Here is a 15,849-nt window from a genome sequence, read left to right as displayed (position 1 = left end):
CTTTCATCTATCTTTTAAGTTAAAAGACAATTGACTCGTTATTTTAAACTAGTTGCCTTTGTCCTGCCACAGAGGCGCATTGTATGAACTTTGGAATGGCCTCAATGTGAATGTGCATCTCTCCTCCCATCGCTGTATGACCTGTCTTAGTATATAAAGCCATTGGCAACGGTTATACAGCAGGATACATCTCAATACGTGTCTTAGGAGAGAGCTTAACAGAACCCATAATGGGGGACAATAAGCTCTGCCTTTTGCTGCTGCTAAGCTCGACAGTCTTGACAAGTAAGTAAACAAATATGTCTGGGGAAATTACTTGTACCTAATTCTTTGTTTTCTGGTATATTGCTTTTTATGGGAGTGTATTTATTCTATGGGATCTGTCTTACTGTTCCATTTGATTAAATGTTTTGTGATGTATTGTATTTGTTCTTATCCGCTAGCTGGTGTTTTGATATTGTTTGTATAATCCTTGTGTTTTACATTTGTAGATGCTCAAGATGAGGAGACACCTTGCCTATGTATGTGCTTGAATATTATTTGACAGCTTTACTCGAGATTCTACAATTTGTGTATCTAGAAAATATATAGAGTACATATTGTATAATGTTTCATGATGATTCATTAATAAGGTTTTAAAACTAATAGTAAAATGTGTTACTTATTTAATAATGAATCTCTTCCTTTTATAAAAAGCAATATATTATTTTAAAGTTCTATTCTACCGTCAGCTCCCTCAGTTTTTACAATGTGATTTGTGTTCCCCTAGTGGCCAAAAGGTTCAAGAGCTTTCACAAATATGAATACAGTTATGAAATGGAGTCCCTAAATGCCCTGAATAAAGCAATCAATGGCCCCAAGGCCAGCTGCAAGGTACCAGCGTCACAATATTTTGATTCCTTTCGTTTGTTTGAATTTCCAAACTTTGTACAACAGACTTTTCTTAAATAGGTTGAAATTGAAGTGCCGGGAACATGCAGCTACATTGTGCGAACAACTAGCTGTACATTGAGTGAGGTAACCGATGTTGATGGTGAAGGAAACCCTGTCTTTGGGCCATCTGCTGGTGCAGATACTTTCAGGGCTGCCATGGAGAAGTATGTTCTTCCAAAACAGTCTCACGGCAATTTGTGACATTGTCACAAACTGTAATCTATTAATTTGTGTATATTGACACAAATTTCCCCCTTTTTTCATGTCATCGATGCTTTACGACTTTCAATCTAATGTATTTGAATATGCGTTATCTTTCATATGTAGAAATATATATCAACCCAATCTGGTGGGAGTTCGTATCTATTTTACAGGGTGGCTCATTCTTGTCAATTCCTATTACTCATTGCTATTTTTTGTTATGATTGAACTTTTCCCCTGTGACGTTAGGTGTAGGGACGGGTTTAGGGGAGCCATTTATCATTGTTTTGCCACCTTGTGATTTTAGGGTTTGGGGTGAAGTAAGGTGTTGGTTAGCCATGAACACGAATTTATAGATTCTAAATTTCATTTTCTTTCATCACGGTTGGTTCTTCAAGATATTTTGGCTAGAAAATGATGTTTAATGTTTTTCAAATGTAAAGTTAGATGTTAATCATATTTGTATCTGGAAACACATCCAGATCACAGGAAACATTATATATTGAAATCAAGCATACACTACTTTAACCTTATTTATGAATCAGATTAATTCAATTTTTAGCAGGTTAGAGGAAACATTTTGATAGAATAAATAATGATATTGATATCATTTATATAACATGACTCAGCGATGAATCAATAATGACCTACTGTACCTAAATTCTATCTCTCAGGAACCCACTTAAGTTCACCGTTGATGAAAAGAATGAGATCAAGTTGTTCCCTGAGGATGATGAGCCAATCAACATTCTGAACATCAAGAGAGGTCTGATCTCTGTCATTGCCGTGCCTGTGCTTGAAGAAGATCAAAACAAGAGAATGGTCAGTCATTCATTGCTGTAACAAATTTTTACATTTGTGAAATAACTTTGACGGATCCATTACTTTTATTAACTTTTCCCCAAACCAGGCCACCATCTATGGCTGGTGTAAGACTGGCTACTCTGTGAATGCCAGAGAGGATATTGCTACTGATGTGACTCTGAACAGAGACCTGTCCAAATGTGACAATTTCAGGCCCATCAAAGACCACACCAGCCCTCTGGCCCTTATCACAGGCATGGTAAGTCATTTATTTTGGGTATGAATAAAACTAAATAACTCTTTGAGCTGGATATCTGACCAGATCTGTCTTTTTCATTACTCAGCACTATCCACTTGCTCACCTGATCAGGAGCAACCAAACTTGCAACTATAAGTTTGATAATGCACAGAAGCACATGACCTCTGGCGTTTGCACTGAAAACCACATTCTTGTGCCTTTCTCTTACAAGTGAGTTAACTGTGAAGAACATACGTTTTACTGGTACCTAATTTTTAGCAAGCTTCTAAATAAAATGTTTGAATATCAACAGAGGGCAGTATGGAGTTACTAATGTTGGAAAACAGTCTTTGACTTTTGTGGGAGTGTCTACACACAATGACAGAATCTTTGAACACAGTAAGCAATAGTTTAAACATTTATCTTAATTAGATTTTTATATGTAGTTGTTTTGGACAAAAAGTAATCCTTACATTTTTTTTAGATGTTGCCAACATGAGGACCCTGCATCTCGATGGCAGTGCTGACACAGTTCATCCAATTGCGGATAAGGAAGACATGCTGGCTGTTTTGAGGGAACTGACTGGTCTTTCCGAGACCAAAAACGGACACAAAAGAGCCCACTTGGCTCACAAACTTGTGTCTGTAGTCCGCAAAATGACTGTTGAGGCCCTGACTGCTGGCCTACCTGAAGCCCTGGAGATTTCTCGACCCCTGATGTACCAGGTGTTGTTTCAGTGTGGAACACCAGAATGCAGCAGTGCCATCATGCAGGTCCTCAGGACCTTTGACAGTTCCTCAGTAGAGATCGATGCTGCTGTGTATGCTTTGGGAATGGTACCCAACCCTTCCAAAGCCCTTGCCAAGGAAATGCTGGAGATGGCTAAATTCAAGACCAGCAAGCCCATCTATTATGCTCTCAGTAATGTCGTTAGAAGGTGAGAAAAGAATAGTTTAACTATAAAATAAAAAACAAAATCAAGCAGGACATCATTAATCTTATTTTTTTTGCTTTGTATAAGGCTCTATGAAGTTGAAGGAAATGTCACCCCTGAGATCCAGGCAGTGGCCGATTATGCACTTGAACAGATTGGTGATTGCACAGGGAACTCGGAAAAAATATACTTGTCCCTAAGGGTGTGTTTAATTTAGCAATTCTGTCAGAGACAACAAAGGTGGCAGTGCCTTCATAAATAAATAAATAAAAAAACACTGGATATTCTAATAGAAAAAGAGTAAGGATGGAGCACAGCTAAATTATGTCAAGTGGGAGCGCTCATTGCTCTGATTGGCTCATTACCCTGTCATTCTGTCAATGTGATGTGTGAAAGACCGATTCGAAAGTAGATGGGAACAACTCTCGAGGGCCTTATGTAAGCCTGTTGACTACGTAAAAATTGTAATAGCTGGCCAAAAGTTCACAAAAAAAAACATTTGATGTTTGCCACAACATTATTTTTGTTTAGAAATGTAAAAACACTTGACATACACAGCTTAAATTTTGAGTTAAAATAACAGCAGTATCAAAAAGTTTGGGTCAAATTGAGAGCTATTTTTAAAACATCTAGGTCATTGGAAATATGGCTGCTGCCGTTGGAGCCGCAAGCCCTGCTTTGAAATCAGCAATTACACAGTGTGTAAACCAGCCGTCTGCAACCCCCGAGGTCCGGCAAGCTGCTATTCAAGCTTTTAGGCTGACGTCTGTCCCTGAAGAGGTAATGTAGATATATGAATTAATTAAATGTTTTTTGTCTAGCAGATAAAATGACATTATTATTGATGTATTTCTAACAGGCCAGAGCGGTGCTCATGCAGGTTGTTTTGGATGTAGCTGCTCCAATTCCAAATCGCATTGCTGCTTATTTAATTCTTATGAAGGACCCTCAGCCTTCTGAACTGACTCAGTTGATCGCTGCTCTACCTAACAATGGAAACATTCAGGTCATGAGCTTTGTTAACTCACACCTGAACAACATCCTGAGCTCCAAGGCAAACGAGACCAGAGAGTGAGTAAAGAAATGTCTTGTTTCACAGACACCTTGCAGAAATTAAATGTAATTTATTTTGCTTTTCAGACTTAGAGAGAAGATTCATAATGCCCTCCAAGGCAATGAGATTGGAGCTGTTTTGAATCCAACCATGTACTCGCGCAATTACAAGATGGGCTCTCTAGAGGGAAATGTAATCTTTGAGTCTGGAGCCCTTTTTGCTAATGAAGTCATACTGGACATGACCCTGAATGCTTTTGGATATGACATAGACATGTTTGAGGTACAAGATTATTCCAAATGTTTAACATTTCAGAGCTTTTACTTGTACATTTGTTTGTGAAATATAAGCATGCTTTAATGCACTGGGTTGTTGCTTTAAGCTATGTTCTGTCTTTTTTTCTACACTTTTTGAATGTTAAAAATGTAAAATTATTTTTGCATTTTTCATCCATTTTGTTCTTTTAGATTGGGTTGAATGGTAAGGGACTCGAACCAATTATTGATGCCTTTATAGGTACTGATGCATTTTTCCGTGACACCATGCAAAAGACCATCAACTATGCTGCTGACAAAATGCCCAAAGGCAATGAAGTTCTGGAGAGCATGTTCCCAAACCTATGGAATGTAATCAAGATGAAACAGGTATTTAAAAACAAATCTATTCCACATTATTCATTTAGAAATCTTCATGATTTATCTAATGTAACTTTTTCACTACAGGCCCCTCAGAGCATCATCAAGGAAATAACTAATAATGTTAACCAGCTCATCCAGCAACTGAAGGATCAGGAAAACCCAGAAGCTATGATCTACCTGAGGCTTCTGGGTGCTGAACTTGGCTATCTCAAAACCAAGGATGTGGAGGAGATGGCCTATTCTGCTGGTTTGCTGACCAATAGCCTCATAAAGATGTTCCCGACTGATGTAAGAATTCTTTACATTACCATAAATACGTCATTAAATGCTGCTTTTATAAGTTAATGTTAAAGAGATTCAAAGTTGGTAGTCCATAGCAAAACAGCAGAAAGAAAAACCAACAACCAATGCCTTGCTCAAAAACACAATAATTATAGAATCAAAATGTATATCAATTTCTTTTTTAATACAGTTCATCAAAAGCCTGTTTTCAAGTGCCAACAATGACCTTTTCCTTCACTACATCTTCATGGATAATGAGTTCTATCTACCTACTGGTTCTGGAGTTCCACTGAGAATTGCTTTGTCTGGTACTTTTGCTCCAGGAGTAAAGGGAGGACTTAAATTTGGACGTGACATGGTATGAGACCAGCTGACTTTTACTAAGATCATTTTGTTCATATTAGATTTTTTCCAAGCTGTACTAGATGGCATCACGTATTGCCTATTATTCTGTTCATTCATCAGAGCGAGATCACCTTCATGCCATCTGCCGGCATTGAGCTTGTAACTGAGGTTGGAGCTTTCTTACCTGAATACGTTCAGTCTGGCCTGGAGATGCATACCAACATTTACCATGAGAGTGGCATGAGAGCAAAAGTTGCTGTTTCCAACAAGCAGGTCAAGCTGACCATTCCTGCACCCCAAGATCCAACTAAGATCTTCAGTGTGACGTAAGATATTTCACAGATTTCTAAAGAGCAATCATCACAAACGTGTGTGAAAACATTGTGATGTTGATCCACATATAAAGTATGTAAATTGTGTAATTTTTCAGCAACTCTTTGATGTCTGTGAGCGGTACTGAAACAAAGATCATTCCTGTGTTAATGGATCAAGTCAAAGTGAAAGAATGCACCCCTTTCATCCCTGGTGTAAATTACTGCAGTGATCTGCAGTATTCTGATGCCTACTCCAATGATGCTGCTCCCTACTTTCCCTTAACTGGTGATAGCAAGTAAGTCAAATTCTATACTTTTACAGGACATACTTCACTTCTTCGCCCAAATTTAAAGATGAACTTTGACTCTTCCTTTAGATTTTCCATTGAGCTACACCCCACTGGTGAGGTTTCCGATTACACGGCTACCCTCGATTATACATCCGAAGATAAGGTTGACATAGTGACTTTTGGTGTGAAGGCAGAAGGTACACAAAATTATATCTTGTGAACTCTGAAATCTGAGTTATATATTTACTGTTACCCTACAAATTACAAGTGTCTCTTGTTCCACTTAACAGGAACAACCTTTGAGGGCACAGCCAAAGTAATGTTTGACAGACAGAAATACATCGTGTCCGCTGATTTCCAAGTTCCTGACTATGACCTGGAAGCTGGACTCAGGATTGGTGCTGTTGACCCCAGCACTAAGGGCAAAGCCACACATTCCATCCAGATTGACTTCATCAACAAGAAAATACCCCAAGCATCTCTTATTGGCTTTGCTAAGTACGCACATGCTTGTATTAATATGTTTAAACTTAAAAATTATTAAAATTTTGAAAATAAGCTATGGTGTTCATTCGTAAATGTTCTTTTTATACTTTAGGATTGGGGCGATGAAGGATGCCATGCTAGTGGTTCAGCTGCTCGTTCCTAATCTTCAAACTGATGCAAAAGTAATTGCAATCTTAAATTGTGTCGATGGCCTCACATTAGAGCTGGAGAGTGACCTAAAGATTCCCAAGACGTCCTCTGTGCAGAAAGTCATTCTTAAATATGGTACATTACAATTATTGCAATGTGACGATGTTTATAGGTTATATATTCGTCCATGTTGGTCCAAGAGCACATTGTGAAAAAAGCAATAATTTAAATGCAAAATTTTCAGATGCTGATAAGATTGAAGCTGAGGTGAAATCTGACATGAGCTATGAGATTGAAACCATCAAAGCTGTGGTCATAGATTTTTTTGACCAGAAAGTTGGTCAGTCTGAAATGACCATCAATGATATCTTGATCAAATCAGTTGAGGTAAATTCAAAATAAATTCTCTAATAAAAAAAGGAAAAGCAAATGTTTTTAAAAATAAAAGTTGATCTATAATTCCATATAGGGTACAAATGGCTATCTAGAACAATATGCTGCCGGCATCCCATTTGTCAAAAACTTTAGGGTTCCTGCCGTCTCTGAATTCACTCTCCCGGATAAGCTGTTCCTGAATGCGTGAGTTGATTTTGATTTCATTTTCTAAATATTTTATACATATTATTTGACAATTTTTAAATCAACAAATTTCCAACAAGGTTCACAACAAAAACAATTTACACATGCAAAAACTAAAATCATGAATAATAACATTATGCTACAAACTGATGCTTTGTAATAGCTAATATATAGTAGGTACATTAACAGGGAATCTGATTTTCTTTAAACAGTAAGGGGGCTGCCAAATACAAGTTCAGCCAGCAATATTACAACATCACCATCCCTGTTCCTTTTGGTGGTAAATCTTCTGACGATTTGAACATCCCTGCTGCCCTAACCACACCAGACTTTGAAGTACCAGAGCTTGGCCTGCTAGTTCCTTCCATTAAAATTCCTCTTCCAGAGGTCTTTGTTCCAGAGAAGCTGATGTTGACGCTGCCCGTTCTTGGAATGGCAGAGTTCTCCAGTGAACTGAACAGCAACCTCTACAACATGGAGGCTACTGTTTCTGCCGGCAAGGAACCTAAGAACCCAGCCTATTCTACTAAGTTTGAAGTAACTGGAAGCAGCCCAGTGGATATCCTGTCTATAAAAGTTGAAGGTTAGGCTTTGTACATACAAAATACATGAGTTGACAAATACTACAAATGTGCCTTATGGTGTGTGACATTGCAAAAATATTTAAAACAACTTTTACTGTAATTATTTGACATAATAAAATAAATAGCATGAGACAGATTTATCTTCATTGTTAGTTTTTAAAAATGTTCACACCACAGGACGCATTTATAACTACCCACATAAAAGATGTGTACTTAACATACAATACATACAACATGCTACCTGGGTGTATAAAAATGTAAATTTCATTCAAAATCAAAACTGTCTTTCTGACTCTGAATGGAAATGAACGATGAATAATCTGTGTGTGTTATTTTTGCTGTGTAGGATCTGCTTCACTAATTGACACAACAAATGACTCTTTCAAAGTTGAGGTAAAAACTGCTGTCAATCACAAGCTTCTTGGTGTCAGCGTTTCATTCCTTGGCGATGTGAATCCTGCTGCAAAAATCACAGTGAAGTCAAGCAGCAGGATTGAGGCAACCAGCCCCCTGGGGCTGAAGGTATCTCTGGAACAAACAAGCCAGGCTGGACTCAATATTAAGGAGATCTCTGGTGATGGAAACCTGGTGGGATCTATCGAGATTGGTCCTCTGAATGTCAATGCAACTCTCAAGCAGTCACTTGTTCTCCATCCATTCAAGCCAGCAGGAAGAATTAATTCCTCTCTAGAGGTAAACTCAAACTTGCTCAGTGCACGGAATATCTTTGAGGTTGCTCTTGATAATGGAGAGTTTGCTGTGGAATCAAAAACAACTGCATTTGAAGACAGTATGACACACAATATTGAAGTCGCCTATAAGGAGTCTCTGCTTGCTTTTAAGTCAAATGCAAAGGCTTTCGACCTGAACATTCGAAACATCGTTGAGGCTAGCGCTAGATCCGACAGAATTAACTTTAAGATTGAGGCTGCTGCTGACAGGTGTGAAAATCTCATCGAGTCCCGCTTTACTGCAGATCTGGATGTTGACGGGTTGGATGTAAAAAGTATTGCCTCTGCAAAGCTGGCTGAATATACAGCTTCCCACTATTGTAGCCTGTCTCTGAACAAGGATGGCTTGGGAATGCAAGGCACAACCTCGCTACAAAGCCCTCTGACATTTGAGAGCAACTTCACCGGCACCCTTGATACATCAAAGCTTTCCCTGTCTACTGTGACAAAAAGTGACTTTGGTGAGATGACAAACTCACTGTCTGCATGTCTGTCCTCTGTGGCTCTCACCTCCAAAGCAAAAGCCAACGTTGCACATGGAACATCATATGCTCATGACATCTCCCTTCAGATGGAGCAAAATAAGGCTTTAATGAACATCAACAATAATCTGACAGTTTTGCATGTCAGCCTGATTAATGAGGCCCAGCTGAAGGCACATCCATATAAAGCTGACCTGACTGGCAGTTGGAGGCTTGCTTATGGTGAGGAGGAACTGAAGCACACATATGAGATTATATACGCAGATCTGGTTACAACTGCAAAGTGCCGTGTTGCTGGTAAACTGATGGGATCTCACCTAAACCAAAACACAGAAATAGAGATTTCTGGACTTGCACTCACAGTCAGAAATGCTGCCCGTTTCAACTCTCAGCCCATACGCTTTGACAATACCATTCACGTCACTGCTCTTCCATTCAGCCTCAATCTTGATGCCATCACCAATGCTGACAGTGAAGTGAGTTTGTATGGAAAACACAGTGCCCAAGTTTACTCAAAGTTTCTTCTAAAGGCAGAGCCACTTGCGTTTGCACACTCTCATGAATGTAGACTCTCAACGACTCAGAATCTCTACAATGGTGTATCAATTGAAACCAATGTTGATAATAAGATTGACACTTTGCTGACACCCTCAGAGCAGAAGGCCACAATGAGAATGGAATCTAAGGTAAATAGCCATGTCCTCACCCAAGATCTACAGTTTTATAACACCCCTGAAAGGCTTGGACTAGAAATGTCTGGATCCATGATCACCAACCTCTTCAATACAGTTGAATCCGAAAAGCAAGACCACTTTCTCTCAGCCTTCCTAAAATATGATAAAAACGCGAACAGCCATGTAATCAACCTGCCATTAATGGAATACCTCCCTAGAGTCCTGGAAAAAATTAAATTGACAGTTATTACTGTTGCGGAGTCCCTGCATTATCACATCAACACTGTAGATATTCAGAAGCTTCCAGATCACTTCAGCGTTTTTTTTAGTGATTTAAATCTAGTGGAAAGACTGAACCGAATGAGACAGGACTTGATTAGTCTTAATCAGAAATATGTAATCACTGAGGAGGAACTGGATGATTATCTGGACAATCTAAGGACTGTTGTACTGAAGCTATTCACTAACCTTGGCAGTTATGTGAATGAGATTGCGAAAATTATGAAAGAAGTGATTGCACTGTCTGACACAGCAGTACTAACAGAGACTTTCAATGCATTCCATGAAAAATATGATGTGAAATACATGGTTCTCGAAGTCGTTAAGGCCATTAAAGATGTAACTGAAAAGATTGACATGGGGAAACTGAAGGACACCAGCTTTGCCTTCTTGCATGATCTTGATGAACAGTACGAAATCAAATCTTTCCTGGAGGAGACTGTGGTTGAACTAAAGGAGATGGTTGAGGATTTTGAACTAGCGAGGTTTATTGAGGATTTGAAGGACTTATTAAAAGAATTTAGAGACTTTGTAGTAGAGGAAATCAATGAAATTATTGACGAAGTAAAAGAACTCTTCACAGAAATTGACATCATGCAAGAGTTGAATGACTTTGTGAGAGAAATTCTGGGAGAATTGGAGGTCGACAAGTTGATCAGTGTGGATGAGCTTACCAAAGAGTTTGAACAGGCAGTTCAGGTTTTTACCAGCATTGTGGAAACAGTTCAGAACCATTTGAGAGAAGTGTTAATTAAGCCCATCAGATATATGAGGGGAAAAGAGATCAAGCAAATGATTGAGCACTTGAATGATTGCATTGATAATTTCATAAAAAATGTCAAATCATTTGACTACAATACATTTGTGGAGCAGGCCAACAAGAAACTTGAGAAAATTGCAAATGAACTTAATCTTAATATCCCGCAAAAACTTAAAAATGCCAGAGAGTTGGCCAACTATGCTCTTTCCTCAGTAAAAGACTTTATGGATTTTCTTAAAACAGTCGAAGTTGCAGATCTGATTGATGGAATATTAAGTCCAATTGAAACGCATTTGAGAGACTGTGTAGTCCTCAATGGTATTAGGGCATTTTTAGAAATGCTGAAAGACAAACTTAGTACCATAGACATGGAAGGGAAAATTTATATTCCAGAGTTTTACATTCCAGGATTCTACAATATAGAGGCAACCACAATTTACTTTGATGATGTTGAGGATTACATAAGAGACATTCTTAACTTTATTATCAGTTTGACTGAAGTGCGCATGTTTGATGCTGAAGATTACTTTGGCAACCTTAAAGTTAACTTCCTGCCAGAGTTTCCTGTCATAACACTGCCAGAGGTCGAAATGGAACTGATCTCCTTCCCCACCATCTCTAAATTTTTTGACAAGCACCAATTCTCAGATCTTAAGATCCCAGAATTTAAACTCACAGTATTTCCCAACGAGCTTACCATGCCATGCTTCGGAAAGCTGTACGGAGAAGTTAAAGTCAACATTCCTATTTTCACCATGAGAACTACTGTGGAATTCTACAATTCCACTGAAAGTCCAGAAACTCCTCATTTCACAGCATCCGTTAACTCACAAGGAACATCTGAATATGAGATGCTCAAGTATAGCCTGGATTCCACAGCTCGTGTTGCTGTCCCTAAAATGAGACGTTTGATCGTTGCTGAGACCCTGAAAATTACTCACAGTGCCCTAGGTGTTGATCATCAATCTTCAGTGACACTCTATGGCTTATCTGCCCAGACTTTAGCCAGAACTACAGTGAAGGTAAACACTGCACCATATAGTGCTAACATTCTCAATACTGTACACTTCGCCCTGGAGGATGGAATGTCTGCACATTTTAAAACAGTCTATGATGACAAGGTAAACATTCCTCTGCTCTCAATTCAGCATTCTCATACTCATGAACTAACTGCCCGCCAAGATGGCCTAAATTTTGTCCTGAACTTTAAAGAGGATGGGAAATTGTATACGTTTGACCCGTCTGATGAGATTACCTACAAGGACGAGCTGAGTCTTAATATTAACCCAATGAAGTTCACGCTTGCTTACTTTGCAGATTCGGAGAGTTTAAATTACAAATATAAGGAGACATTAAATGCTGAAGCTGTTGCCTTGAGCTACATTGACTTTAAGAGCCATATTGCTTATGTTTCTGATTCAGGGTGCTCTGTTTTGATTGATGCTGCAGGGAAGGCTCATCTCAGAGAAATGAAAGTGGAGTTGACCTTAACCCATGACACAAAAGTCGCCGGATTACTCACTGCTAACTTGTACAACTACTTGAACTTTTTAATGCATCCCACTGAGGTGGTATTTGATTTCCAGAACAGGGCTAATGCCAAGGTGAGCATCTCAGAGTTAGATCTGTCAGCCAAGATGGATTTAGTGAATAATTACACCATGACGCTAAATAGCAACATGCAACGCATGAGCACTGTGGCACTTGCACGCTTCGACCCGGTTAAATATAGTCACAACTTTACATTTGAAAACAACAAGGAGGACACTGGCATTTATGCCGCAATGAATGCAGATGCCGATCTACAATTCCTAACCATCCCATTTAGCATTCCATCTATCCCACTTGAATCACCATACATAGATTTCACAACTCCAGAATTCAAAGATATCAACTTATATGAGTATACTGGCCTCAAAAACTTGCTGACCACTACTGATCAGAGCATTGATGTAGATGTAAAGATTGTCTACCAGAAGAGCAAAACTCCACCCATAATGGAACTTGGCCTTATTTATGTACCTTCTCTGGGAAATCTGATTTCTGAGCTGTCTTTTAAGTCCTCAGTATTCAACCTGAATACTAACGCTGGTCTCTATGGGGAGGATAACCTTGTGATTCGGTTTGGTGGTACATCTACCTCTGTGTTTGAATGTCTGAAGGCCAAGCTTGAAGGAACCAGCAGCCTAAGCACCAAAAGTGGATTAAAATTAGCCACTACTGTGATCCTGGAAAATGTCCACATTAAAGGAACCCATAACAGCCTTGCCACTATGAATACAAATAACATGGAAGCAGCAATGTCTGCGGGCACGTCTGGAGATATTAACCTCCTTGTTCTTAAAGCTAAAGTCACCCACCAACTGGATGCTGACAAAGGGGCACTTTCAAAGGCAGTTTCAGCTCTGAAGACAGAGTATACTTTTGATATTCCTGTTATTGACCTTGTTGGAAATGGAGATGCTGAAAACACACTGAAATTTGAAGGGGCTTCTAATTTCATCTCCGCTGAGACGGCCACGAAGGGTAAAATAACTGGAACATTCCTAGATGGTGGGACCTTGAACGGAGTTCTGAATAACGATGAATCCATCTACCTAAATGGTTATAGTTTGCGCTCCACTCTGAAGACAACTGGCAATGCCAACTTGAATTATGGAGATCTCAAGCTTGAATTTGATGTGGATGAAAGCTTGGCCTTGGAGGGAGCTGTTAAACGTTTATACGCTCTGCTAAAACTTTCTTCCAACAATGAAGTGAATATTGGACAGCTCAAAACAAAAGGAAAGCATTCTGCTCAGGCAACAGTTGATCTGGATCTTCTTAAGTCACTGGAGGCTGATGTGAAAGTTGACTTTTCTCAGCCAAGCACCTTCGGTAACATTGGCATCTCTGACGCATTGATAGTGGAGCTCACTGTATCCAGGCAGAAAATCCATTACATCTCAAAGATCATCTCTCCCGTATATAGCATGGATGTTGTTGCTAGCCTAAATGGCAATGCCCCAGTCTTCAAAGGTGTTTTCAAAGCTACGACTACTTCAACAGCTGTGTTCCTGCAGTATGAACTTGACAGTGAGTATCCACAACGCTGTTCAATACTTAGTTTTATTACAGTAAATGGAATTAACAACATTATTGCCTGGTTATTTTGGAAGTGTTTAACTTAATGCTTTTTTACAAAACAGGCTCCATGAGTTCTAAAATGGACGATGATGCCCTGACTGTTGTAGCTAATGCTATACTTACACATGCAGACTTTACTATGGACATCAGCAATGTTATTAGCATGAGGTAAAAAATATATGTTTTATAATCCGTAATAGACTTGCATACATCAATTATTCTGCATGTTAACCTGCTTTAATTTACAAACAAACAACTAAGTCTACTTATAATTTTTTTCTTTTAGTGATCTTAGCCACACCCTGAATGTGGATATCACTAGTCCAACATTCACTGACGTAAATGTTCGCTATGCTGTTCGAAGAGATGGGGCAAGTGCCTCCATTTCGACACCATCAGTAGGTTTCCTTGGTTATCAGCTACAGGCAACAAATCCATCACAGATGTCTACAAGGATCTATTGCCGTTATGCTGTAAGGGACATTTGCCTTTTTACAAATGTTGCTATTCAGGCACCCTAGTATGTGTTTTTTGCTTATGTAATGCTTGTACTTTTTTTGCAGTCTGGCCCACAAAACGACATAAATATTCTGGAAATCATAGTAGTACCAATGGGAGATGAAAAAATGCTTCTGTCCGCCAGCTACAATTCAGATGCTCCACGAGACATGTTCGTAGGTCTAAAGGAGAGAGTGCCTGCCATGTTATCTAGTGTTACACAGTTTGTTGAAAAGTACAGCATCCTTGATGCCTTTGAAACGCTAGGAAACAGCATTCTTAATTTCTTAAATGAGGCATACAATGCTGCTTTCAACCATGCCCCAGAGCTTAAACATCTATTTGTCCACTATCAAAATACCACCCAGGCCTTGCTTGATGATGTCATCAAGTTACTGAGAGAGACACAATTTTTTCTTCCTGGAATGGATGAGGCAACCCTGCCTGAAATCTGCAGGAAAATCTGTTCTGATATTGGAGAAGTGCTCAAGAAGTTCATGATAGTTTTTAATGAGTACTTGGATCAATGCTTTTTCCCCATCTTTGAGCCCATCAGCACAGTCCAACTATATCTACCTTCTGGAGAGGTTTCCACTGTGAAAGAGATCCAAGATTCAGTGAGAGAAATCCTGAGAGGTATCAGTGATGAGAATAGAATAATACTGGACAGCCCTGATGTATATCTTGAGAAACTTGGAAAGGCTTATGTAGATCATTTGAAGTCAGTCGACATTGAAGATGCTGCTGCTTCCCTCTACATTTCATTCATTCGTGAGTTCAGGAGACTGGGGCACTACTTTGTGACATCAGTGAACTATGAGCAGTTCATTCCTGTGCTACAACAATACACTGTGCCCTTCTTCGAAACCATACATAAGATACTCACAGATGTGATCAGTTCCCTCTCCACCCATGCTGAGACAATGGTTAAAATTAGTGATGGAAAGCTGGAAATTGAGTTACCTTTCCCATTTGTCCAGTAAAATAACAGTGAATGAAATACACAATACCATTGAAAAGAACAATCTTAAAAAACCATTTAGGCAAATGGACATTTAACTGAAGTGTAGTACCAACATGTACATAAAGAAATACCGACACTTTACGCACCTCATTGTGCTATTTTGTTTGTATAAATGACAATTCAAATATATGTTTCAAGTATCAAGAACAAAAATGTCGAGCATGTTTCATCCTTTAGCCTACTCTGTTTTTGAAATAGATTACTTAAATGAGGTTAAATAAAGAATTTTTAGTATGCAATACCATGAATCTACTGTTTTTTAAACAATCACAATTTATCTATTACGTATGATTCTGTTCAGTTTAATTTTACATTTCTTTCTCAACATCGCTGCATCCGAAATCCCATACTGTGACAGTACATACTGAATTTGAATAAGTACCTACCTATCGGCCGTTAAAACAGTACGTTCTATATAGTATAAGTGGGAGTAGTTTGAATA

General features: G+C 38.9%; 1 protein-coding gene across 1 annotated transcript; it reads left to right on the top strand.

The window, feature by feature from the left end:
- The first annotated feature begins 215 nt into the window (after positions 1 to 215).
- On the top strand, positions 216 to 15,646 carry apobb.1 (apolipoprotein Bb, tandem duplicate 1). Its single transcript, XM_079474683.1, has 28 exons — positions 216 to 285; positions 492 to 521; positions 770 to 873; positions 952 to 1,097; positions 1,809 to 1,956; positions 2,045 to 2,197; positions 2,283 to 2,407; positions 2,490 to 2,575; positions 2,661 to 3,114; positions 3,199 to 3,313; positions 3,745 to 3,891; positions 3,971 to 4,182; positions 4,252 to 4,447; positions 4,633 to 4,809; positions 4,888 to 5,091; positions 5,276 to 5,443; positions 5,551 to 5,756; positions 5,861 to 6,040; positions 6,122 to 6,231; positions 6,325 to 6,532; positions 6,633 to 6,805; positions 6,915 to 7,057; positions 7,140 to 7,249; positions 7,462 to 7,832; positions 8,180 to 13,834; positions 13,948 to 14,053; positions 14,172 to 14,358; positions 14,449 to 15,646. The coding sequence occupies exons 1-28, from the start codon at positions 231 to 233 to the stop codon at positions 15,364 to 15,366; spliced, it is 10,887 nt and encodes a 3,628-aa protein (XP_079330809.1). The 5' UTR covers positions 216 to 230; the 3' UTR covers positions 15,367 to 15,646.
- The last annotated feature ends 203 nt before the right edge of the window (positions 15,647 to 15,849 follow it).

The sequence above is a fragment of the Barbatula barbatula genome (assembly GCF_947034865.1).
Source record: "Barbatula barbatula genome assembly, chromosome: 15".
NCBI classification, from domain to species: domain Eukaryota; kingdom Metazoa; phylum Chordata; class Actinopteri; order Cypriniformes; family Nemacheilidae; genus Barbatula; species Barbatula barbatula.
The sequence above is the reverse complement of the archived record's forward strand: the minus strand, read 5'-3'. Positions and strand labels throughout refer to the sequence as shown.